At 44.5% G+C, this 27486-nt stretch overlaps 2 protein-coding genes across 3 annotated transcripts in view; one reads left to right on the top strand and one right to left on the bottom strand.

The window, feature by feature from the left end:
- Positions 1–907: 907 nt before the first annotated feature.
- On the bottom strand, positions 908–15580 carry LOC120060140 (zinc finger protein 585A-like). Its single transcript, XM_039009240.1, has 4 exons — positions 15495–15580; positions 6672–7387; positions 4081–4312; positions 908–3671 (listed from the first exon to the last, which is right to left on the bottom strand). Exons 2-4 carry the CDS (start codon positions 7098–7100, stop codon positions 1015–1017), a joined length of 3318 nt encoding a protein of 1105 aa, XP_038865168.1. The 5' UTR covers positions 7101–7387; positions 15495–15580; the 3' UTR covers positions 908–1014.
- LOC120060141 (oocyte zinc finger protein XlCOF6.1-like) overlaps positions 1433–27486 on the top strand; it is a 37748-nt gene continuing 11694 nt past the window's right edge. Inside the window, exons 1-3 of one of the 2 annotated variants that reach the window (XM_039009242.1) lie at positions 1433–1605; positions 9761–9957; positions 23254–23479. In XM_039009242.1, the coding sequence (XP_038865170.1) occupies positions 23380–23479 (100 nt within the window). In that variant the 5' untranslated portion in view covers positions 1433–1605; positions 9761–9957; positions 23254–23379. Of the gene's footprint in view, positions 1606–9760; positions 9958–21602; positions 21765–23253; positions 23480–27486 lie in introns of those variants that run through there. The other variant, XM_039009241.1, reaches the window with a different exon arrangement.

The raw sequence follows: 27486 nt of genomic DNA, 5'->3' as shown, positions 1-27486 counted from the left end.
GGAAAGCAGACAACCAGGTTCTCTCTAGGATTTTGCCTGTGCTTAGCTCTATTCCGTTTCTTTTTTATCCTGAAAAACTACCCAGTCCTTAACAATTACAAGCATACCCATAACATTATACAGCCACCACTATGCTTCGAGAGTGGTACTCAGTAATGTGTCGTATTGACAAACATGACAAAGTTAATTGCTTTGCCACATTTTTGGAAGTATTTCTATAGTGCATTGTTGCAAACAGGATGCATGTTTTGGAATATTTTTTATTCTGTACAGGCTACATTCTTTTCACTGCCATTTAAGTTAGTATCCTCAGTTTTCTGCTATTACAGCCACTAAACTATGTAACTGTTTAAAAGTCATCGTTGGCCTCATGGTGAAATCCCAGAGCGGTTCTCTTCCTCTCCGGCAACTGAGTTAGGAACCAGTGTCAAAGTCTCAATTTAATCCATTTTAAATTCATGCTGTAAAAATTCAGGCTTTAACACAAAATGTGGAAAAAGTCAAGGAGTGGGAATACTTTGAAGGAACTGGATGGTAGCAGTACAGTGATATTTTCCTTGGCCATGTTCAGTCTCCCCCCCCTTTTCATAGTATCCAATTGGTAGCTACAGTCTTGTCTCATCGCTGCAACTCCCGTACAGACTCAGGAGAGGCGACGTGCGTCCTCCGAAACACAACCCAACCGCACTGCTTCTTGACACAATGCCCACATAACCCAGAAGCCAGCCTCACCAATGTGTCGGAGGAAACACCGTACACCAGGCGACCGTTTCAGCATGCACTGCGCCCGGCCCGCCACAGGAGTCGCTAGGGCACGATGGTACAAGGATATCCCTGCCGACCAAACCCTCCCCTAACCCGGACGACACTGGGCCAATTGTGCGCCGCCACATGGGTCTCCCGGTCGCGGCCGGCTGCGACAGAGCCTGGACTCAAACCCAGAATCTCTAGTGGCACAGCTAGCACTGCAGTACCTTAGACCACTGCGCCACTCAGGAGGCAGTCTGCTTTTTTCTATATCCTTTTGTGTTGTTTGACCTTGTGCCTATTTAAGCTTGTCAATTGAGTGAAGTTCCTCCCACAGTCAGAGCAGTGGTATGGCTTCTCACCAGTATGTACTCTCTTGTGTACCTTTAGTCTTTGTACATTTACGAAACTCTTTCCGCATTCAGAACAGGCATGAGGTTTCTCTCTCACGGTGTGAGTTTTCTGGTGTTTTCGACAGGTTCCCGCGAGCGTGAAACGCTTCTCACAGACGGGGCATTGATAAGGTTTATCACCACTATGACTGCGCATGTGGCCTTTCAGCTCACAGCTAGACGAAAAACCTTTCCCACAAATAATGCAGTTGAAAGGCCACTTCCCGGTATGCGTTGATGATTGATGGTGTTTAAGGGAATCTACCCGGATGAAACATTGATCACAGTCAGGACATTGGTACGGTTTCTCTCCAGTATGTGTTCGCTGATGTATCTTCAAGCCACATGTATTGGAATACTGTTTTCCACACTCAGAGCAGACAAAAGGCTTTTCCCCGGTGTGCATTCGCTGGTGGACTACGAGTTGGTGTCGGTAACCAAAACACTTTCCACAGTCAGAGCAAAGGTAAGGTTTTTCTCCCCTGTGTGTTATACTACGATGTTTTTGTAAGAGGTTGGAAAGACAATAACTTTTATCACAGTCAGAACATTGATATGGTTTCTCTCCAGTGTGTCTTGACATATGAACTTTCAACTGAATCGATCTTGAGAACTTCTTATCACATCGCTCACATTGGAAAGATTTGTGTCCCAGATGTAAGAGCTTGTGTTGCTTTAAGCATCCCGCCGAGGAGAAATTTCGCCCACAGTCAGAGCAGTGATGAGGCTTCTCTCCTCTGTGAATCCTTTCGTGTGCTTTTAAGTCCTCTTCGATAAGGAAGGTTAGACCACAGTCAGCGCAGAGGTGAGGCTTCTCTCCAGTGTGCTCTTGCATATGTCTCTTAAATTGTAACGCATAAAGGAAATATGAATTACAATCGGCACAATGGTAAGTTTGCTCTCCAGTGTGTGAGTACATGTGTATCTTAAGTTGTAATTGTCTTGAGAAATTCTTCTCACAATGAGAGCACTGGTAAGGTTTCTTGCCAGCATGTACTGCCAAGTGTTGTTGAAGATTAGATTTTCTGTAGAAACTCTTCTCACAGATGTGGCACTGGTGAGGCTTTTCCCCAGTGTGTATTTGCTGGTGCCTAGTAAGGCTGCGTAGATGAGCAAAGCTCTTTCCACAGTCAGAACAAATACAAGGCCTTTCTATATGAGAGTTTGCCTTATGATCTTTTAATCTTCTGGAAGTCGGATAACTTTTCTTACACTGGTAAGGCATCTCACAAGCGTGTAAAAGCAAGTGCTCTTTAAGATACGATTGTTTTGAGAAACCCTTCTCACAGTGAGGACACTGATGAGGGTGAGGGTTCTCTACAGAATGTTCACGCGGGTGTTGATTAATATTGGAACTCTGTTCGACAGCATGTATTTCCTGACATTGTTCTTCTACATTTCTGGTACTTGGTGACCCATCAGAATCAGTATGAGTCATCATGTGTTCTTTTAATCCATCTGAAGTACTGTACGTCTTCTCACATTGCAGACAGTGGAAAGGTTTCTCTCCCATGTGTAACTGCATGTGTTCTTTTAAAGTTTCCTCAGCAGAGAACCTTTGATCACAGTCAGGGCAGTGGTGAAACATCCCTACCTCATGAATTAACAGGTGGTATTTAAGATGGGGCTTGGTTTTAAAACTCTTCTTACATTGACCACATTGGTAAGGCCGCTCCCCAGTATGCGTCATCGTATGAACTTTTAGCTGATCTGAATTGGTGTACCCCTTGTCACATTGGGTGCAACGGAAAGGCTTAATCCCTAAATGTATCCTCTTGTGTTTGGTTAAATACCGCGCTGTAGAAAATGTTTGCCCACAGTCCGAACAGGGGTGAAGCTTCTCTGTGTGAATCATTTCATGTGCTTTTAAGTCCTCTTCTATAAAGAAACAAAGATCACATTTGGAGCAGACGTGAGGCTTCTCTCCAGTGTGCTCTTGCTTATGTCTCTTAAATTGTAACGCATTAACGAAATATGAATTACAAACTGAACAACAGTAAGGTGTCTCTCCAGTGTGTGTGTACAGCTGTTGAGTATGGTCTGATGCGGTGAAAGTCTTCTCACAGTAAGGGTATTGATACAATTTCTCTCCAGAATGTACTAACACATGATTAGGATCAGAACTTTTTACTAAAGCATGTGATACTTCCTGACATTGTTTTTCACAGTCAGGGCATTGGTAAGGTCTCACACCAGAGCATATAACCATATGATCTGATCTGGTGTACTTCCTACTACACTCTAGGCAGTGGAAGGGTTTCTCTCTTGAACGGAACAACGGCATGTGTTTCCTGATACATCCTGATGATGAGAAACTTCTCCCGCAGCCCTGACACTTCTCTTTAGGATGGACTGTCTCGGGTCTCTTTGACAACGTCACAGTAGAGACACTTTCTTTGCTACCTGAACAGTGGGACGGCGTCTCTCCAGAGTGCAGGTGCCGTTTAAGACGTGATTGTTTTGTGGAGCTCTTCTCACGTTGAGAACTGTGAGATGTCTTTTCTTGGGGTCTTGAGGACTCGGAGCTCTTTCCTGTACGAATGACGACAGAAAAAAAATACATGTCAGCTGCTGAAACAAGTTACACCATATCAATTGTTGAACACAGTCGGCATTATAGCAGTAGATATATAAAAAAGTCATTAAACAGAATAAAACAGCATAAAGAGAACTTCTATTAAGTATTTTGGGAGCCCACCCGGTATTCCACAGACAGTTCTACTATATCTAGGAATCAATAACTTGGGGATAGGATATGTTGTAGAGCATGTTTCCCCAACTCCTCTGAAGTGCACTTCCAGCGATTGGACAAGACACCCAAGGATTCAGGGTCAAATATATATATATTTTAAAATAATTTTTACTGAAAACATGCCCTAAATACGATGCAACTTCATCACCACCTGTAGTGGGTTTTCAATGCGCTCTGTTCTGTTCATACCATCATCAGCGAAGACAGAAATAATCTCCTCCTCCTCCTCTTCTGCTTTGATGTTGACTCTCTGGCCCGGCATAAACCTGCAGTCCTCCAGCAGCACTGTTAACCTCTTTAGAGTCTGCCAAGACGCCGTCTCTGGAGCCTGCTGCCCTCCGTCACAACCAGGACCCAGTGACTCTGTACATTTGGTCTCAGACTTGAAAGAAAGAGGCGAGTTGGGTTCGTCTTCACCGTTCTAAAAACACACACCGAAGGGGAACACAATTTTAAGCAGGTTAGCAGCAAGGTAGCAGTCGGTTGTTAATTAGGTTAGCAGCAAGGTAGCAGTCGGTTGTTAAGCAGGTTAGCAGCAAGGTAGCAGTCGGTTGTTAAGCAGGTTAGCAGCAAGGTAGCAGTCGGTTGTTAAGCAGGTTAGCAGCAAGGTAGCAGTCGGTTGTTAAGCAGGTTAGCAGCAAGGTAGCAGTCGGTTGTTAAGCAGGGTAGCAGTCGGTTGTTAAGCAGGTTAGCAGCAGGGTAGCAGTCGGTTGTTAAGCAGGTTAGCAGCAAGGTAGCAGTCGGTTGTTAAGCAGGTTAGCAGCAAGGTAGCAGTCGGTTGTTAAGCAGGTTAGCAGCAAGGTAGCAGTCGGTTGTTAAGCAGGTTAGCAGCAAGGTAGCAGTCGGTTGTTAAGCAGGTTAGCAGCAAGGTAGCAGTCGGTTGTTAAGCAGGTTAGCAGCAAGGTAGCAGTCGGTTGTTAAGCAGGTTAGCAGCAAGGTAGCAGTCGGTTGTTAAGCAGGTTAGCAGCAAGGTAGCAGTCGGTTGTTAAGCAGGTTAGCAGCAAGGTAGCAGTCGGTTGTTAAGCAGGTTAGCAGCAAGGTAGCAGTCGGTTGTTAAGCAGGTTAGCAGCAAGGTAGCAGTCGGTTGTTAAGCAGGTTAGCAGCAAGGTAGCAGTCGGTTGTTAATTAGGTTAGCAGCAAGGTAGCAGTCGGTTGTTAAGCAGGTTAGCAGCAAGGTAGCAGTCGGTTGTTAAGCAGGTTAGCAGCAAGGTAGCAGTCGGTTGTTAAGCAGGTTAGCAGCAAGGTAGCAGTCGGTTGTTAAGCAGGTTAGCAGCAAGGTAGCAGTCGGTTGTTAAGCAGGTTAGCAGCAAGGTAGCAGTCGGTTGTTAAGCAGGTTAGCAGCAAGGTAGCAGTCGGTTGTTAAGCAGGTTAGCAGCAAGGTAGCAGTCGGTTGTTAAGCAGGGTAGCAGTCGGTTGTTAAGCAGGTTAGCAGCAGGGTAGCAGTCGGTTGTTAAGCAGGTTAGCAGCAAGGTAGCAGTCGGTTGTTAAGCAGGTTAGCAGCAAGGTAGCAGTCGGTTGTTAAGCAGGTTAGCAGCAAGGTAGCAGTCGGTTGTTAAGCAGGTTAGCAGCAAGGTAGCAGTCGGTTGTTAAGCAGGTTAGCAGCAAGGTAGCAGTCGGTTGTTAAGCAGGTTAGCAGCAAGGTAGCAGTCGGTTGTTAAGCAGGTTAGCAGCAAGGTAGCAGTCGGTTGTTAAGCAGGTTAGCAGCAAGGTAGCAGTCGGTTGTTAAGCAGGTTAGCAGCAAGGTAGCAGTCGGTTGTTAAGCAGGTTAGCAGCAAGGTAGCAGTCGGTTGTTAAGCAGGTTAGCAGCAAGGTAGCAGTCGGTTGTTAAGCAGGTTAGCAGCAAGGTAGCAGTCGGTTGTTAAGCAGGTTAGCAGCAAGGTAGCAGTCGGTTGTTAAGCAGGTTAGCAGCAAGGTAGCAGTCGGTTGTTAAGCAGGTTAGCAGCAAGGTAGCAGTCGGTTGTTAAGCAGGTTAGCAGCAAGGTAGCAGTCGGTTGTTAAGCAGGTTAGCAGCAAGGTAGCAGTCGGTTGTTAAGCAGGTTAGCAGCAAGGTAGCAGTCGGTTGTTAAGCAGGTTAGCAGCAAGGTAGCAGTCGGTTGTTAAGCAGGTTAGCAGCAAGGTAGCAGTCGGTTGTTAAGCAGGTTAGCAGCAGGGTAGCAGTCGGTTGTTAAGCAGGTTAGCAGCAGGGTAGCAGTCGGTTGTTAAGCAGGTTAGCAGCAAGGTAGCAGTCGGTTGTTAAGCAGGTTAGCAGCAAGGTAGCAGTCGGTTGTTAAGCAGGTTAGCAGCAAGGTAGCAGTCGGTTGTTAAGCAGGTTAGCAGCAGGGTAGCAGTCGGTTGTTAAGCAGGTTAGCAGCAGGGTAGCAGTCGGTTGTTAAGCAGGTTAGCAGCAAGGTAGCAGTCGGTTGTTAAGCAGGGTAGCAGTCGGTTGTTAAGCAGGTTAGCAGCAGGGTAGCAGTCGGTTGTTAAGCAGGTTAGCAGCAAGGTAGCAGTCGGTTGTTAAGCAGGTTAGCAGCAAGGTAGCAGTCGGTTGTTAAGCAGGTTAGCAGTCGGTTGTCACCGTTTTCCTCACCCTGTTTGTGTGTGAAATTGTGACTGTTTGAACAAGTTCACTTATTGCAATTACGTGGTAAAAACAGAGACACTGGTTCTATGTTCCATTTCCCTTTAACAGTCCATTTTTCAACCTGATGTGCTAGGACCTACGCTGCTGAGGCCCAGTTAACCTTCCTGATTCAGATCTATCCGTTCATGTATGTTCAAGTCTTTATAAACGGAATACTCACCCCCCTCACTCTCTGCTGTGGTATAATGAGCCAATGTGGAACTGGCTCTGCCTCCAGCTGCCTGCTGGGAAACCAACCCCCTCTCTCTTCATTCTGTTCTCCATGGCAGCATGCTTGTGAGCTGCCCGCTGTCGCTGATTGGCTGGGACTCGCGGGTACAACGCTAGCCTCTTCCTCTATTCCGGTGATGTCTTCTTTCAGTTGTAGTAACCGAGACATTCCCTGCTCCTCTGATTCTGTTAGATCAGCATTCTCACAATATTCCTCCAGTATTTTACGACGCAATGAGCGTCGACTCTCTCCTTTGACTTCAGACCCATCTTTGACACATATTCCACACCGCTCACATAGGTAACGTAAATTATCCTCAGTTAAAGTCCATAAACTCAGTGCTATGTCATCCAACAACGTTTCCCTCTCTGGACTCATTTTTTTCCTATTCAAGTGGTAAACAAGGCAATAGTCAGTTTGGTAAATGATGACTTGCCAGCTGGTTACTCTTCAAATTCCTCACAATCCCCAATTAGCAACGAGCACTCAGCAGGCATGCGGCCTGCCAAAGCGATTCTGGCCCTTTTAGATGTAAATCAACTCGCCAGAGATAGAAAAACTTGTCTTCTCCAGCTTTTCTTCTGCGCCTGTGCTCACATGAAGATCAGTCCGAGTGCTGCTTCCAGCATCAAAGGAGAGGAGCAGGATGAGTATGTCCCGCTGTCCTTAAAATTAGAACACACAAAGAAAACTCAATGTAAGCCAACTCTGAGTTTATAAAAAGGTAGTCAGTACACTCAAACATGAACTATTATTATATTGATTAGCAACATGTTAGAACGAGGTAATAGTCTCCTACAAAAATGTTTTATTCTGCTATCCCTCGACCCATTCCACCCCTCGACCCATTCCACCCCTCGACCCATTCAATGTTGGGTTGGAAAAGGTACATTCTAATGTGCATTCCATCTAATGTGGGCCACCAGTCAGACTTTACAATGGGGAAATTAAATGCATCTCATTTTTCACCATACCCAGACCTCTCAGCAGGCAGGCGCCCCTCCAAAGTGATTCTGGCGACAGCAGACTTGCTCATACTGGCGGGGCGCCCACTTTCAAATGCAAATCAACCCGCCAGAGATAGAAATCACTTCATAAAGTCATTAATTTTCACCATAGTCTAGGTTGATAGGCCGTCTAGGTTGATAGTAGGGGTGCACGATATATCGGTGAACATATCAGAAATCGGACGATATTAACTACAAATGCCATCGGCACGATGTCTAGTTTAACGCCGATGTGCAAAACCGATGTCAAAGCTGAAGTGCATACCTATAAACGTAGGTACCTGACGTAACAACGCGTATAATTTTGCGCTACACGTGCAACACAGCATTCCTAACCTAGCCCACAATGTCTGCTGTGTGGCTCGAGCAGTCAACAAGTCGAGCAGTCATTTGAAAGAGTATGAACATTTCAGCGAGACAAGTCAAAGACTAAATCCATTAAAAACGCCAAGATAGAACTCATTGCCCTTGACAATCAACCGTTCTCTGTCGTGATGTTGGCTTTCGCCGACTGGTCGAGCACCGGTGCACACAAACAATTTCAGGAAATTTTCAGTGGGAAGTTAAGCCCTGGAATTAGGGGAATTCTGCTTAAATTCATCAAAAAAGTTAGCTTATAACAGTGAAGCTTTTTTCGTGGGATACACATGAGGTAATTCTCAGTCTTGTGGCATATTTTGGTTAAACTATCCCCAATTCAATAGAATTGCAACCCTCTGCATGCACAGTGCACTCTTCCATCACATGTACAGCTGATTCTCAAGATCTTGCACACTAATGAGATGCTATTGAGCCCACACTACTACACTGTCTGAGCCAAGGACTACATGCTTTCTGGTAAGTTTTGATTACAATATTGGGTGGGATTAAATCTATTTTATATGACGCATGATTTTTTGCTAACTAGTAAATAGTAGCCTACAGCAAAGTGTGTTTAAATCATTTCTAACTTGTTAACAATTTCTGCTAGTTAGTTTTTGCTACCATGTGGGTTTTATCTTGCTTTTTGAGCCTGCTAACTGAGGAGTGTTAATTCACCTGTTTCCATACATGTTTAATTTTAAAACATTTATCTTACAAAGGAGTTGTTTAATCTAACTGCTTAACTATTTCTGTACATGGAAATGTATTTATTTATTCTAAAACAGGATAATGCCAAGGGCACCATCTGATGTCTGGAGACATGTCACTGCAGCTAATGTAGAAGGAAAAGCTGTGTACATTTGCAAATACTGTGCCAAATCATGTGTGAAGAATGCAACAAATATGCAGAATCATCTGGCCAAGTGCATAAAGTTCCGCTCACGACAAGCAACCTCTGACCCTCTACTTCTATTCGAGGTGAAAATGATGAATCAGACACTTTATCGATAGCAACAGCTCATGGTCCTCCTGGAATCAGAAGTTGACTCAATGGAGGAAAGTAGTCAGAGAAATGCTGATGAATGTCTTGCTCGAGCTGTGTATTGATGCTCACAGGCAATGTGTATTGGAAGAGATTTCTGAATGTTCAAATGTTCAAAGCAATACAAGGGTTGAAAAATTGGTGGCCATTTGTGCAAATTTGAGGCTTTTTGAGCCTGATAACGAGCCATCCTCAACAAGGTTGGAAAGTGACAGTGAAGATGAGGCCTCAGAGTTTGATGTTCAAGAGGTGGACATTGAGGAGGTCCCGGGAGAAGACATGGAAGCCTGAGAGGAAGACAACCAAAGCTTTAGTTTCTTGACCATCATTTTACAGATGTATGTTGAAAATGTTTATGGGAGATGGGATAGATCATTGGGGATGATTCAATATTCCCTTTCGTTGTTCAGTGAAATCATGTGAAGAGTTAACTCATTTAATTAAAGTTCAATGCGTAACTAAATCGTTTTTTTCCCTTTTCTATTTAATAATTTTCCAATTACTTATGACAAGGTAAAAGGTTTATGTTTGTCTCCATATGTTATGATAAATATATCCAAAGCAAAAAACATTACATTTTAATGGTATTAATATTAATTTGCATACATTTCCTTTAAATCCAATAGATTCCCACGGACATTTTCCCCGAAATGTGCAACTCCAATACCAACTGCACTACTTTTCAGATGTTGCCCCACCGACGTTACACAGTAATAGCGTCACTGCTATTAGCCTCACGACTGACATTTGAACGAGCAATATCAGCCCCATTGAGCATGCTGAGTGTGACAGCACAGTGGGTCGTCGAGGACTTCGTACTGAGGTAAGTCGTATTGCATGCTCATGAATATGCTGGTTGTCATACAGCTGCTGCTATTTCAATGGCATTTGAGAACATGAACACACTAGCTAGCTCCATTCAAACAACTGACTGGAGAAATAAGCTCATCAACTGCGTCTGTAGCAGACCTTTGTAATGGCACTGAAATACCTGCTCAACAAAACTGCCAACAGGCTGTGAACAAGCGATTCGGTGACATTCTCCCTTCACCGTGTCGCCACCATGCTCGACGCTAGGTACAAGTACCTCTACTTCGATGCAGACAAGAAACCGGTTTTACGTGAAATGTTACATTCACAGCTGGACAAGATGGAAACGAACAGTGACAGTCCACACCGAGGAAGAGATGCCACAGACAGAGCTGAAACTGTTTGACATGATGAAATCCTGGTTGAGAATGAAACGACTGAAGAAATGAACAACAAAACACAGCAAATAAGTGGAAGAAATGGGTTTTGATTATGTTTTACTGGTAATGGGGACATACGTAAATGCCAACAAAATAACTTTTTGGTCAGTATGATTGTAACCTTTATTTAACTAGGCAAGTCAGTTAAGAACACATTCTTATTTACAATGAGGGCCTACCCCGGCCAAACCCAGACGACGCTGGGCCAATTGGGAGTCCCATAGGGTGGCACACAATCACAGACGGATGTGATACTGCCTGGATTCGAACCAGGGACTGTAGTGACACGTCTTGCACTGAGATGCAGTGCCTTAGACCGCTGTGTCCATGTGTGTGTTAAATAGTTAACTGTACTAGAATGCTTAAAGAGGCAGCTAAAATGGTCAATATCGGTCTCTTTTTTGTTTTGGCAAGGAAAATATTGGATATTGGCCAAAAATGTCATCATTAGTTGAGAGACCCGTTTAGGTTGATAAATAGGATGTCTAGCTGTATAACATTAGCCCACCTACTATAGACATAGTTCGAGACCTGTGTCCGTCTGCCTGTTCGGAAACGCTTTTCCCACTTTGTAGTCTGTGGCATCGCCGACCGGTGGCCAGGAAAGAATTACATCCAATTGTTAGAAGCTAAATCAAAACATGGATGTCAATTTTGGCTTGCACACGCTCCGTTCAACTGCTTGTCTGCTTCCTGTCTGCGGTGGTATGATGCATGAGCTGTGTTCAGTACGAAACAAAGTACGGCAGCGTTCAATTCAACAGAAACGGTGGTGTTCTTAATGGCCATTTCAAAACGAGGGGGTTGGGTCGTGGGACGCTGTCAGCATGGCCGCTGTCCTTTAAATACGTCACTGCCTGCTTCAAGCCACATCCCACCACACGTACCTCAGTCTGTTCAAGAATGTTTTGGGGAAATGTGTCGTTCTGTACAAACCGTTATGAAACGTAGCTAGGACAAACGCGTGGAACACAGGCGCGCGCGGAACACAGGCGCGCGCGGAACACAGGCGCCTGTGTGCGCGCAAAGTGAGAAGACAACACAGAACCCGTGTTTGTTTTGTTTTTTCGGAGGAGGGGGGGGTGATATAACCTAATAAATTGGATTTAATTATTTCTTGGGCACTGCTCGGCGACCCAAACAACCTCTTCATCAAAACCGTCTACTGATTATGGATATACAGTCAGACATTTGAAAAGTGTTGCCAAACAGGCAGAGGCATGGGTCAGCAAAGAGCTGGCACGGTGGGTGTAGGCTTTAAAACTAGACACAGAAACCAGGCAACCTAGACCACAGCTACAGTGTAAACTACGAGTTTAGTGACGAGGCAATGAGTTTTGGCAGAGTGTAGCCTACCTCCAACCACAGACAATTTCACCCCTAAAAGAGAGACTAAACTAACCAATTCTGCATATGCTTTTCTTCTGCACATTAAGAAAAATTTGACTTCAGTCTTAGGGGTGTGGTCTACAGCAATATAGACTGGGAAAGCGGCCGTGCGTTTGGACAATTAATAGACACTGCAGTAAATAAAACACATTGTAGTCTTGTCCAGAACCGGACTCTACACAGACTTCAGCTCATTAGAAAGCATTCGCCAAAAATTACAATCGAATGGCTTTCCGCAAACATGTACATTTCACAGGAGTCCTCTTACATTTCTGAACTTTACAGTCCTGTTGATCAAACCACCATTATTAGGTAAGCTCCCTCTCCCTCAGTTATGCACAACAAGAAACTGTTAGCCAGAGAGAGATGAGCTAACAAGGGAACAGGGAACAGTAACAGTAGATAAACCCTCAAACTTTATCTTCTTGTAGTTGGCCGACAAATTGCACTGATAAACGATGGGGAAATAGTAGCCTGCTTTGCATTTCTGCAGCTTGCCTGCCAATGCTTTTCCCAACTGAAACAGTCCATCCCGAATGGCTGGAGGAAGCAAGCAATGCACAAGGCCAGCTGTGATTTACAACCTAACAGCAATATTTGTTGGACTACCAAGAAATCAAGAAATGTATTGGTGAATTATTTTAATCATGCATTGAATCTATTCTGCCAACAAGGCCAGTTTATACCTGGTCTAACTACATGTCTGTTCTCTGTAGACCAGGGTTCCCCAACTGGCAGACTGCTGGACAACCCCCCCCCCCCCCCCCATGATTAGATTATTATTTTTATATGTTTATTGTTGAACAAACTACTAAAAACACCAACATATTAGCTCCATGTGACTTTAATTTTGGAAATCTGTTCCAAAGTATTCCCACGCATAATAGATATTTGTTCGATCATATACAAATGTAATAAGCAAGGTTTGAAATGATTGTTTTAGTCAAATATGATCTGTTTTGCCTTAGTGGTCAATTTGCAGTTTGCTAATTATATTCCGGCCCCCTGACCAGCCGCTCCAGAACAAATTGTCCAGCAGCTGATTCTAGTTGATGATCCCCCATCTGTAGACAATTACAATGTACAGGTGATGCTCAAAACAACGCTTAACATACTCAGGTGGAAAGTCAGATTGTCGCTGCAACGGAGTTCCCTTGTCGTAGAGACATGAAAAAAAAGTTTAAATCTCTGAACTTTCGTAACGTCCGTTGTGGTTAACGGACTGCCACCACAACCAGACCAAATCTTCCTGTGACAAGATGCAGGAGTTCTACAATTCTCAGAAAGATAACTTCTTAACTAATTTTCTGCAAGCTCTTGGTGCAGTATTTCTCAAGTTCAAAAATGTACAATGTGTTGTCCAGGGGTGGTTGTCCATCATTTTAATTGCATATACGCCAAAATATTTTGCTGTGCGACCTGGAAATTTTTTATATACAAAATTAAGGATTCTAGCTTTATTACCTGAAATATTTTCCATTGTGCTCCTAAATTTCTTTGTGTGTCCCTACATTTTTCAACTTAAGTGCACATGTGGTCCTTAAAAAGTGAGAGTAGAGCCCCATTGTCTGGGTAACTGTCTTTGTTCTGCGGTAGGATTGGATATCAATCAAGTTTATTTTATATAGCCCTTCGTACATCAGCTAATATCTCGAAGTGCTGTACAGAAACCCAGCCTAAAACCCCAAACAGCTAGCAATGCAGGTGTAGAAGCACGGTGGCTAGGAAAAACTCCCTAGAAAGGCCAAAACCTAGGAAGAAACCTAGAGAGGAACCAGGCTATGAGGGGTGGCCAGTCCTCTTCTGGCTGTGCCGGGTGGAGATTATAACAGAACACGGCCAAGATGTTCAAAAATGTTCATAAGTGACAAGCATGGTCAAATAATAATCATGAATAATTTTCAGTTGGCTTTTCATAGCCGATCATTAAGAGTTGAAAAACAACAGGTCTGGGACAGGTGGCGGTTCCATAACCGCAGGCAGAACAGATATCACGCAATCCACAGCTGTGTATCCCCTATTAGTGGGCATTGTTGAAATCAAAACCCAACCCTCAACTAAGTCCTGATACCCTCTCGTACTCAAATATCAGTTTTGGAAGATACTGACTTTATGACCAAAATTAACCCTACTTGCACTTAAGTGAATTTTGGCAGTGGAATAAATGTTTCCTACTAATATCGATGTCACATATGCTGTTTTCAACAAGAGAAGTAGGTTCTCAAGTTCAGTTCTGCTTTAATGACAGTGATCAATTTTCTTCCAGTGGGTGAGGCCGTTTAGGGAGTGGTATCTCTTCAACAAATTAACACCCTGTAAGGAACATTTGCTATTGCCTCAAATATAGCCTAGTATATAAAAATCTATGACAAAAATGTAAGCTATTACAGGGATTATGAATAAATCACGTACATAAATCGTCTTAAAACTAAACGATTTGGTGTATCACTGTCATCTTCAAATTATTAAATTCATTGTGTCCACATGTGTGGTTGTATGTCTTGAAATGGGCAAATACATCAAAATCACAACAAAATCAGCTTGCAGCAGTTAGCTGGAAGGTGGCAGGCAGAGTTTGATATGGAGAGAACTACCTTACTATTGTGTTACAAATTAACCTAGCTTTGGGAAACAACGGGAGTCTGTATTGGTTGGACCCCCTGAGTTGTGCATCGTTCTCGTGGCTGGCGATGGAAAATAAACTACCACAATATAGCCAGCTTCACCAAAATAACATTTCCTTTCAACAAAGGCTTATGTATAATCTCTAGGAACTCTACTTACCGGATGTAAAGTGAAATGTCTCCCTATCAAATAAACCTCAATCCAACTTTTGTCCGAACCGCACCATATACCTAAGTTCCAGAGGACTGCCATGAAATCTACCACTTGACACAGCAGGAATATGGTGCAGTTAAGACAAAAGTTAGATTCAGAATATTTGATAGTGAGGGTCACATTTCACTTTAGGTCTGGTAGAGCTGGAGATTATACATATGCCTTTGTGGACTGGAAAGTTTTGGTTGTTGGGTGAAGCCGGCTATATTGTGGTAGGGTTATTTTCAGTGAGTCAAACCAATACACAGACGGCCCATGTGTCACAAAGTTCAACTTAACCCATGGCTAAATGGTTTACATAGGGCTTATTGCGGTTCTCTGGGTGGTGGTTCCCCGCCAGACACAAATCACTTCTTAAAGAAAAAGGAATGTATAGCCTTGGGCGTAGGGAAGAAGACAACAAATAGCAAGCGGGAGGCCTTTTTTTTTTTTTGCATACTGGGATCGAGTCAGTAACTCGATACTATGTACCTTTGTTTGTCCTGCGATAAGGCGTCATTTTCTTTGGGTGCTGCAATCCGTCGCTTAAAAAATTACTCCATTCTGTGACGACTGTAAAGTATAGTATACGACACTCTGCCAAAACTCATCGCTACGCCACTGAACTACATATCATGGAGTTGAGAACTATGTTAGGGTGTATACCTTTACAGCATCATTTTAACAATAGGCCTATGTCATAATTTGAAGCTACATCATTTTGTTAAGACAACAATGTCTTCACATTTATACAAAAAATAAAACAATGTACGTCCCCCATTTTGTTCACAAGACATGCTAACGTTAGCTAACTACTCGCTAGCGTGCATCATATTCATACCGAATAAACACATCTATAGTCAAGTTTTGCACAAAACTGTATATAGCTAGTTGAATAACTCACCATATTAACGTTTTAAGCATGTATGAATCTTAAATCAGTCGAACTCGTGGAAATGCCCTCATTGCCATGCTCAAATTTGAACTGATCGCAAGCAAATACTCATTTCCGGTAGCTGCTGCTTCTTCTTCTTTATAAAGAAATTAAAGAGTACCTCTTCTTCTATCCCTGGTATATTGGCGATCACGCAATGGACTGTGCATCCCGCCACATACTATGCGGGTCGGAAATAGGATTCCCCAAAAAAACTGAACTTCCAAAAAACTACAAAAATTTAATAAATAAATCGAACAGCTTTTCTGTTAAAAATAAATCTATAAATCTGTTCTGATCCCTACACATGCTCAAGGGGAACATGGGGGGGGGGGCGGGTCTTCCAGCACCAGTACCCCTTGCAAGTCTTTCGATGTAAAATCTTTGAGTCCCAAAAACTTTTCTGCTGCAGCCACAATACTGTCTAGCTTCTTCGAGTTCTTTGAGACTTGTGCGTACAGTTTATAACCGTGGCAATGAACGCAACAAAATCCATATTTTTAATATAACAGTATGTGTACAGTAGATGGCGCTATATCCCCACGGATGGTGTGGGCCTCAATCAGAAGAGTAAGGAACATTCATTACTTTGGAGCGTTCTAAAACGTGAACGAAAAATTATTAATTAAATAATTGTAAACCTGAACCTTGTGTGATGGACGTGCGTCATTAGCAAGCAGTGTGTCTGAAGGAGATTGTACTGCGAGATGTGTTATAATAATATAATTGGTGCTTTTTTAGATTGCAATGTAGTGGCGCAGTAGTCTATGGCACTGCATCTCAGTGCAAGATGTGTCACTACAGGCGACTCCAGGAACTTGGGATCATGATCCCCACCACAAATACAGTCGTCCTTTTATAGTATACTCTGTTCGTCTACACACTTGAAACATGGTCAAATCCTTTACAATTCTTACACTGCAGTGGTCTGGGGACGAAAGCTCTTACGATGTATCTTACATAACTGTAGTGTCTTAGCTCGTATTACTTATTTATATAATAAGAAAGACTCCGAATGCAAAGAAATGAACTGGAGCTTCACATTTACTCAAACGAGTTGGTAGCAGAATAACATAGAAGAACACTGCGCATGACCAAGGGTGCGCCATTCTTAAAGGGGACATCAGCAATTAACAGAACATAACAATAACCAAGCTTTACATGCTTAGGTATTTGCTCTTTATCAAAAAACAACATTCACCCAGCGGGTCAGACCCTGTGCACCAACCACACCAGGAATTATTTTCAGGTATTCAACCTGAACATCCGTCGTCACCCCTGAGATGACTCCTTTGCTCTACTCCGAAGTTCAAAACACAAAACTTCTGTTGTCCAGATTCTTTTGAGGCCCACTGCAATCTTCCTCTGCTCTTCAGAAATACAATCAGAATAAGACCACTCTAACAGACTCCACTTTTCCAAGCGCATACTTCACAATTTGACGCCTCATCCTTACTCAAGAAACGCATCCCAACAAGAAGCGATTCATTATCGTTTACAGTCCAGTTTTAGACAATTTCCTTTTTTTTTGTCTCTTCAGTTTCCGTTACTCTACTGTGTCCATTCAGAACATTCGCTGCCTAATTCGAACTCAGCATCCACTTCTGCCATCTTCCTCTCCACTGAAAAGATCTGAGTACTTCTTCTTTCTTTGAGGTTTTATGGCAGACTACACCTATTGGTGTATTGCCGCCACCTACTCTATGGGTTACTGAAACAAAACAAACAATAATATATTCCATTGCTGGAAGGGTAGGGGGGGGGGGGGGGTAATGCAAAATATACAAATAAATAAATAAATCTAACAACCATCCCACTTCAGTCACATTCAAATCCCATCTTTACACAGGCTCGTCTGCCTGCGAGGAGGAAGCATTCATCACAGAATTCCTGAGTCTCAAAAAACGCTCAGCAGCGCTCAGCAGCACTCAGCAACGCTCAGCAGCACTCAGCAACGCTCAGCAGCACTCAGCAACGCTCAGCAGCACTCAGCAGCGCTCAGCAGCACTCAGCAACGCTCAGCAGCACTCAGCAACGCTCAGCAGCACTCAGCAGCGCTCAGCAGCACTCAGCAGCGCTCAGCAGCACTCAGCAGCACTCACGATGATGCTTATTTTCTCAGATTCTCTCCGTTTGCACAGTTGATAACCAAAGTAATAAACACAACAAAGTCCACCTTAACATGCAACACGTCAGGATCCATCTGTTGACAAGGAATATGATCTTGTGTCTCTACTACCATTACTTCTTCAACTTCCCTCCTTTCTTCCACTCTTCTCAACGTCTCCTAACAGGACACTTCAGAAATTCGGGTGCATGTTCACCACCACAATTTTCGGCATTTAGGCTCAGCTGGCGTATGATACTCCTCCCGCCTACATACACATGGCACATGACTTTTTCCAAATGTTGTTACATTCCAGCCTTATTTTAAAATGGATTAAATAGATTTTTTTCCCCTCAATCTACACACAATACCCCATAATGACCAAGCAAAAACAGGGTTTTAGAACATTTCGGCACATTTATTTACAAAATAAAGTGAAATATCACATTTACGTAAGTATTCAGACCCTTTACTCAGTACTTTGTTTAAGCACCTTTGGCAGCGATTACAGCCTCAGTCTTCTTCGGTATGACGCTACAAGCTTGGCACACCTGTATTTTGGGAGTTTCTGCCATTCTTCTCTGCAGATCCTCTCCAGCTCTGTCAGGTTGGATGGGAGCGTCGCTGCACAGTTATTTTCAGGTCTCTCCAGAGATGTTTGATCGGGTTCAAGTCCAGGCTCTGTCTGGGCCACTCCAGGAAGTTCAGAGACTTGTCCCGAAGCCACTCCTGTGTTGTCTTGGCTCTGTACTAATGGTCGTTGTCCTGTTGGAAGGTGAACCTTCATCCCAGTCTGTGGTCCTGAGCGCTCTGGAGCAGGTTTTTCATCAAAGATTTCTCTGTACTTTGCTCCGTTCATCTTTCCCTCGATCCTGATTAGTCTCCCAGTCCCTGCCACTGAAAAAGATCCCCACAGCATGATGCTGCCACCACCCTACTTCACCGTAGGGATGGTGCCAGATTTCCTCCACACGGGACGCTTGGCATTCAGTCGAAGATAATCTTGTTTCTCATTGTCTGAGAGTCTTTAGGTGCCTTTTGGCAAACTCCAAGCGGGCTGTCAAGTACCTTTAACTGAGGAGTGGCTTCCGTCTGGCCACTCTACCATAAAGGCCTGATTGGTGGAGTGCTGCAGAGATGGTTGTCCTTCTGGAAGGTTCTCCCATCGCCACAGAGGAACTCTGGAGCTCTGTCAGAATGACCATCGGGTTCCTGGTCACCTCCCTGACCAAGGCCCTTCTCCCCCGATTGCGCAGTTTGGCCGAGCGGCCAGCTCTAGGAAGAGTCTTGATGGTTACAAACTTCTTCCATTTAAGAATGATGAAGGTAACTGTGTTTTTGGGGACCTTCAATGCTGCAGAAATGTTTGGTACCCTTCCCCAGATCTGTGTCTCGACCTCATGGCTTGGTTTTTGCTCTGACGTGCACTGTCAAGAGTGGCACAGGTGTGTGCCTTTCCAAATAATTTCCAATTGAATTTGACTCCAATCAAGTTGTATAAACATCACAAGGATAATCAATTGAAACAGGATCTACCTGAGCTCAATTTCAGGTATCATAGCAAAGGGTCTGAATACGTATACAACATAAAAAAACAGAACTTATTTACATAAATTTGCTAAACATTCTAAAAATCTGTTTTCACGTCGTCATTATGGGGTATTGTTTGTAGATTGATTAAACATTTTTTTAAATCAATTTTAGAATAAGGCTGCAATGTAACAAAATGTGGAAACAGGGAAGGGGTCTGAATACTTTCCGAGGTGATTCTGGGATGCTAACCTTCTAGGCAGAGTTCCTCTGTCCAGTGTCTGTTCTTTTGCCCATCTTAATCTTTTAATTTCATTGGCCAGTCTGAGATATGGCTTTTCCTTTGCAACTCTGCCTAGAAGACCAGCATCCCGGAGTCGGCTCTTCACTGTTGACGTTGAGACTGGTGTATTACGGGTACTATTTAATGAAGCTGCCAGTTCAGGACTTGTGAGGCGTCTGTTGCTCAAACTAGAAACTCTAATGTACTTGTCCTCTTGCTGAGTTGTGCACCAGGCCCACCCACTCCTCTTTCTATTCTGGTTAGAGCCAGTTTGCACTGTTCTGTGAAGGGAGTAGTACACAGCATTGTATGAGATCTTCAGTTTCTTGGCAATTTCTCGCATGGAATAGCCTTCATTTCTCAGAATAAGAATAGACTGATGAGTTTCAGAATAAAGTTATTTGTTTCTGGTCATTCTGAGCCTGTAATCGAACCCAGAAATGCTGATGCTCCAGATACTCAACGTAGTCTAAAGAAGGCCAGTTTTATTGCTTCTTTAATCAGCACGACAGTTTTCAGCTGTGCTATAGTAACATAATTGCAAAAGGGTTTTCTAATGACCAATTAGCCTTTTAAAATGATAAACTTGGACTGGCTAACACAACGTGCCATTGGAACACATGAGTGGCGGTTGCTGACAATGGGCCTCTGTACGCTTATGTAGATATTCCATTTTTTTTTTAAAAACAGCCATTTCCAGCTAAAATAGTCATTTACAACATTAACAATGTCTACACTGTACTTCTGATCAATATTATGTTATTTTAATGGAAAAAAACAAGGACATTTCTAAGTGACCCCAAACTTTTGAACGGTATTGTACCAGTCAAAAGTTTGGACACATCTACTCATTGAAGGGTTTTTCTTTATTTTTACTATTTTCCACATTGGATAATAATAGTGAAGATATCAAAACTATGACATAACACATATGGAATCATGTAGTAACCAAAAAAACTGTTAAACATATTAAAATAGATTTTTGATTCTTCAAAGTAGCCACCCTTTGCCTTGATAACGGCTTTGCACAATCTTGGCATTCTCTCAACCAGCTTCATGAGGTAGTCACCTGGAATGCATTTCAATTAACAGGTGTGCCTTGTTAAAAAAAAAAATCTTTCCTTCTTAATGCGTTTGAATCAATTAGTTGTGTTGTGACAAGGTAGGGGTGGTATACAGAAGATAGTCCTATTTGGTAAAAGACCAAGTCCATATTATGGCACGAACAGCTCAAATAATCAAAGAGAAATTACAGTCCATCATTACTTTAAGACATGAAGGTCAGTCAATTCGGGTTAATGTCAAGAACTTTGCAGTGCAGTCACAAAAACCATCAAGCGCTATGATGAAACTGGCTCTCATGAGAACCGCCACTGGAAAGGAAGACCCAGAGTTACCTCTGCTGCAGAGGATGAGTTCATTAGAGTTACCAGCCTCAGAAATTGCAGCCCAAATAAATGCTTCACAGAGTTCAAGTAACAGACACATCTCAACATCAACTGTTCAGAGGAGACTGTGTGAATCAGGCCTTCATGGTCAAATTGATGCAAAGAAACCACTACTAAAGTACACCAAAAACAAGAAGAGACTTGCTTGGGCCAAGAAACATGATCACATTTCTATTTAACCAGGCAAGTCAGTTAAGAGCAAATTCTTATTTACAATGACTGCCTAGGAACTGCCTTGTTCAGGGGCAGAATGACACATTTTTTACCTTGGCAGCTCAGGGATTCGATCTAGCAACCTTTCGGTTACTGTCCCAACGCTCTAACAACTAGGCTACCTGCCACCCCATATACATATGTTTTGTATGAAATGAGGTGAAATTTAGAAGTAGCCCAAAAACGTGTTTAATCACCTCTGTCTAAGATATCCGATGGTCAACAGACCAATTAGTGCAAAATTGGGCTACCTGTGTAAACACAGCCTTAGAGAACTTGATGGTTAGGAATACTCTGGCTAAAGTCACTCCTTTTTATGTGTAAACAAAATATTTATTGTTTAGTTTGAGGACTTCACACTTTCGAATGAGAATAATCCAGTATCACATGTTGTTATAAATAAAGTGACCACAACCTGAGTAAGTATTATATGTGATTCACACTCCCGCACACAGGTGGCGACCGACTGTCTACGTTAGTGTAGTTTGAAACACGCCTAGTCTGTCGAAAAAGAAAAATGCGCAAATTGCCATCGCTTTTGTGTACGATCCTTTTGGAATAGACATCAATGCGTAAATAACAATTTATTCGTTAAACAATAAACACTTGATTCAAAATAAGCATTTCTTAAATTCCGTTTTAGCGAAGCAAGGCCTCAGGTAAGAACCTTCTCCGTTAGTCTGTTGCAGCAGGGCAAATGGCCAGACAAGGCCTACAGTTAGCTAACTAACGTTGGCTAATGTTAACTCAACTCATAGCTAAAGTTAACAAACAATACATTAAACTGTCACCACATACGTGTTCTAATAACAAAATAGGGAAATATGTAGCTACCTAACGTTAGCTAAACCAAATGTTCTGTAGTTAGCGGGAAATGGTGGCTAAAACCTGCACAAATTCAGGTATGTCCCTCCCAGTTTCGTTTGCTTTGTTTTGCTTCATTTACTTGGAAGGTATTCATAACGCCGATTGGTAGAGAAACGTTTCGTCTGTTGTAAAACGTGTTGCAACAAACAGTTTACTCAAAACGGAAAATGTTCTGCAACGAAAACGAGTTTCCATTGGACAAATTTAGGTAGCTAGGTCCCTACCCGTTTCGTTCGATTTGATCTGTTTGTGTTCGTTTGGTAATTAAACAAAATCAAATTGTATTTGTCACAAGCGCCGAATACAACGGGTGTTCAACCTTACAGTGAAAAGCTTACTTACAAACCCTTCATTAACCAACAATGCAGTTTAAGTGTTAAAGTATTTACTCAAATAAACCGAAGTAAAAAATGAGAAATGAGCAACAAAATAATAAACAGTAGTGAGGCTATATACAGGGGGTACTGGTACAGAGTCAATGTGCGGGGGCACTGGTTAGTCGAGGTAATTGAGGTAACATGTAGATAGAGGTAAAGTGACTATGCATGGATAATAAACTTAGTAAACCCTGTTGTAATACATAATGAATACACTTGGGCAGAGAAGTCCACAGTTGGCTACCATTCATTTTCCCATTAGACAGCTCTGCAAGTGTTATAAATGTCAATATATGTTAGTTACTCACCAAAATATTGGGTTTCGCTGAGCAACTATCGTCATTTACTACCTTCATGCCTGGTATGTACTTCCAAAAATGGTCTAAATAAAAATGTACAAGTAATTGAAAAAAATGCCTTGTCTGGAAGTAATCAGTATTATTTTAGACCAAGTATGCCATGTATCTAATCTATCAACACTTATTGGAGGTGCCAAAAAAAGTGAATTTGGCTCATGCACCCTTTCCAGACAATTATTTTCCGGTTGCTTGTAAATGTTTATTTAGACATTTTTGGGAAGTCCATTCCGGGCATGGCGGCAGTAAATGAAATGGTAGCTAACTGGGCTAGAGAGGTGACTCCTATATTCATTATCTCCTCCTCTGCCCATATACTGGTTCAGCTAAAAACCAAACCCGAATAATAGCTAGCTACCTTGCAATTTTACACTTTATTTCTTAGCTTAGCCAGCTGAGGCCCCATACAGTAAACTAAATGAGCATAGCAACGTTGATCAAATGACTGGCTACCTCAGAAAACAAAGAATGTGTGCGCTAACTAGATAGCGCAGCCACCAAATGACATAACAGTCCTGTATTTCATACAGGCTTTTTTTCTTTTACAGGTTATTTATCTTTACTTTAGGACAGCGAGGATAACCAGCCTGCCGCTCTCCTTCCACACTGAGCCCAAGACTATACTGACTGGGTCCTGATTGTGACAAAGAAGTTCCCTGGGCACCGCAGGAGAGATGGCATCAGTGAAAGAAAGCAGTCAAACAATCCGGCTGAATATCATCACAAAAGATATAGAAGAGGAAGTGAAGATTTGGGAATGCGATGATTACGCAGGTAACAGAGCAGGGTTTATCATGGGAATAGGATGATTACCTAGGTGACAGAGCAGGGTTTATCATGGGAATAGGATGATTACCCAGGTAACAGCAGGGTTTATCATGGGAATAGGATGATTACCTAGGTGACAGAGCAGGGTTTATCATGGGAATGTGATGATTACCCAGGTAACAGAGCAGGGTTTATCATGGGAATGTGATATTACCCAGGTAACAGAGCAGGGTTTATCATGGGAATGTGATGATTACCCAGGTAACAGAGCAGGGTTTATCATGGGAATAGGATTATTACCCAGGTAACAGAGCAGGGTTTATCATGGAAATGGGATGATTACCCAGGTAACAGCAGGGTTTATCATGGGAATAGGATTATTACCCAGGTAACAGAGCAGGGTTTATCATGGGAATGTGATGATTACCCAGGTAACAGAGCAGGGTTTATCATGGGAATAGGGTGATTACCCAGGTAACAGAGCAGGGTTTATCATGGGAATAGGATTATTACCCAGGTAACAGAGCAGGGTTTATCATGGGAATAGGATTATTACCCAGGTAACAGAGCAGGGTTTATCATGGGAATGTGATGATTACCCAGGTGACAGAGCAGGGTTTATCATGGGAATGTGATGATTACCCAGGTGACAGAGCAGGGTTTATCATGGGAATGTGATGATTACCCAGGTGACAGAGCAGGGTTTATCATGGGAATGTGATGATTACCCAGGTGACAGAGCAGGGTTTATCATGGGAATGTGATGATTACCCAGGTGACAGAGCAGGGTTTATCATGGGAATAGGATGATTACCCAGGTAACAGAGCAGGGTTTATCATGGGAATAGGATCATTACCCAGGTAACAGAGCAGGGTTTATCATGGGAATGTGATGATTACCCAGGTAACAGAGCAGGGTTTATCATGGGAATGTGATGATTACCCAGGTAACAGAGCAGGGTTTATCATGGGAATGTGATGATTACCCAGGTGACAGAGCAGGGTTTATCATGGGAATGTGATGATTACCCAGGTAACAGAGCAGGGTTTATCATGGGAATGTGATGATTAACCAGGTGACAGAGCAGGGTTTATCATGGGAATAGGATCATTACCCAGGTAACAGAGCAGGGTTTATCATGGGAATAGGATGATTACCCAGGTGACAGAGCAGGTTTTAATCAACAGTGGTTACAACCAAGGTAGGACGGCAGGAGTATATTCATTAGGCCATTAGACTGTAGCAAAACATTTGGTCTGTTTGCGAAACGTTTTGCAACGGAAACCGTTTACTTCAGGGATCATCAACTAGATTCTGCTGTGGGACAATTTTATTTTCTTGAGAGGATGGCCAGGGAAACATAACTACAACTAATTTGTAGACCGCAAATTGACGCAAGAAGCCCAAACAGATATGACTAAAACCTTGCTTACGTTTATATACAATCACATACAGTATATCTCTATAATGCGTGGGAATTCTTTGTAACAGATTTCCAAAATGAAAATCACTTGGAGCTGATTTGTTGGTGCTTTTACAATATTTTATGTAAAAAAATAAAATAATAATTGCTCAGAACTTTACGTTTAGAGTCAAATAAAATGACTAAACGTAAAACGTTCTGCAATGTAAATTAGTTTCTATTGGACACATTTCAGGTAGGTCCCTCCCTGTTTTGTTGCGTTTGGTTCCTTGAATAAATGGTTTCCATTGCAAAATGATTTGCATCAGGCCAAACTGTTTGCTACAGTGTGCACTAATGATTACACCCGAAAGTTTATCAACAGCTTTACACCAGTGTTGTTCTGGTTCTCAAGGGCCAAAGTGTCTGCTGGTTTTCATATATTTATACTTTTAGTCAGAGACAGATTGGTTACATTATTTTTAAGATGTTATCTTATTTTTCATTTAGGACACCTGGGGTTGGGATTAGGACACCTGGGGTTGGGGCTAGGACACCCGGGGTTGGGGCTAGGACACCCGGGGTTGGGGCTAGGACACCCGGGGTTGGGGCTAGGACACCCGGGGTTGGGATTAGGACACCTGGGGTTGGGGCTAGGACGCCTGGGGCTGGGACGCCTGGGGCTGGGACACCTGGGGCTGGGGCTAGGACACCTGGGGTTGGGACACCTGGGGTTGGGACACCTGGGGTTAGGGTTAAGACACCTGGGGCTGGGACGCCTGGGGTTGGGACGCCTGGGGTTGGGACGCCTAGGGTTGGGACACCTGGGGTTGGGACACCTGGGGTTAGGGTTAAGACACCTGGGGTTAGGGTTAAGACACCTGGGGTTAGGGTTGTGATGCCGGGGTTGGGACGCCTGGGGTTGGGACGCCTGGGGTTGGGACGCCTGGGGTTGGGACGCCTGGGGTTGGGACGCCTGGGGTTGGGACGCCTGGGGCTGGGGTTAGGACGCCTGGGGTTGGGACACCTGGGGCTGGGGTTAGGACGCCTGGGGTTGGGACACCTGGGGTTAGGGTTAAGACACCTGGGGTTGGGACGCCTGGGGTTGGGACGCCTGGGGTTGGGACGCCTAGGGTTGGGACACCTGGGGTTGGGACACCTGGGGTTAGGGTTAAGACACCTGGGGTTAGGGTTAAGACACCTGGGGTTAGGGTTAAGACACCTGGGGCTGGGGTTGGGACGCCGGGGTTGGGACGCCTGGGGTTGGGACGCCGGGGTTGGGACGCCTGGGGTTGGGACGCCTGGGGCTGGGGTTAGGACGCCTGGGGTTAGGACGCCTTGGGTTGGGGTTAGGACGCCTGGGGTTAGGACGCCTGGGGTTGGGGTTAGGACGCCTGGGGTTGGGGTTAGGATGCCTGGGGTTGGGGTTGGGACGCCGGGGGTTGGGGCTGGGACACCCGGGGTTGGGGCTGGGACACCCGGGGTTGGGATTAGGACACCCGGGGTTGGGATTAGGACACCCGGGGTTGGGATTAGGACACCCGGGGTTGGGGCTAGGATGCCTGGGGCTAGGACGCCTGGGGCTGGGACGCCTGGGGCTGGGGCTAGGACACCTGGGGCTGGGGCTAGGACACCTGGGGTTGGGACACCTGGGGTTGGGACACCTGGGGTTAGGGTTAAGACACCTGGGGCTGGGACGCCTGGGGTTGGGACGCCTGGGGTTGGGACGCCTAGGGTTGGGACACCTGGGGTTGGGACACCTGGGGTTAGGGTTAAGACACCTTGGGTTAGGGTTAAGACACCTGGGGTTAGGGTTGTGACGCCGGGGTTGGGACGCCTGGGGTTGGGACGCCTGGGGCTGGGGTTAGGACGCCTGGGGTTGGGACACCTGGGGCTGGGGTTAGGACGCCTGGGGTTGGGACACCTGGGGTTAGGGTTAAGACACCTGGGGTTGGGACGCCTGGGGTTGGGACGCCTGGGGTTGGGACGCCTGGGGTTGGGACGCCTGGGGTTAGGGTTAAGACACCTGGGGTTAGGGTTAAGACACCTGGGGTTAGGGTTAAGACACCTGGGGTTAGGGTTAAGACACCTGGGGCTGGGGTTGGGACGCCTGGGGTTGGGACGCCTGGGGTTGGGACGCCTAGGGTTGGGACGCCTGGGGCTGGGGTTAGGACGCCTGGGGTTAGGACGCCTGGGGTTGGGGTTAGGACGCCTGGGGTTGGGGTTGGGACGCCTGGGGTTGGGGCTGGGACACCCGGGGTTGGGGCTAGGACACCCGGGGTTGGGATTAGGACACCCGGGGTTGGGATTAGGACACCCGGGGTTGGGATTAGGACACCCGGGGTTGGGATTAGGACACCTGGGGTTGGGGCTAGGATGCCTGGGGCTGGGACGCCTGGGGCTGGGGCTAGGACACCTGGGGCTGGGGCTAGGACACCTGGGGTTGGGACACCTGGGGTTGGGACACCTGGGGTTAGGGTTAAGACACCTGGGGCTGGGACGCCTGGGGTTGGGACGCCTGGGGTTGGGACGCCTAGGGTTGGGACACCTGGGGTTGGGACACCTGGGGTTAGGGTTAAGACACCTGGGGTTAGGGTTAAGACACCTGGG

Source organism: Salvelinus namaycush, chromosome 15 (assembly GCF_016432855.1).
Source record: "Salvelinus namaycush isolate Seneca chromosome 15, SaNama_1.0, whole genome shotgun sequence".
NCBI classification, from domain to species: Eukaryota; Metazoa; Chordata; class Actinopteri; order Salmoniformes; family Salmonidae; genus Salvelinus; species Salvelinus namaycush.
This window is presented reverse-complemented; position numbering and strand designations above follow the sequence as displayed.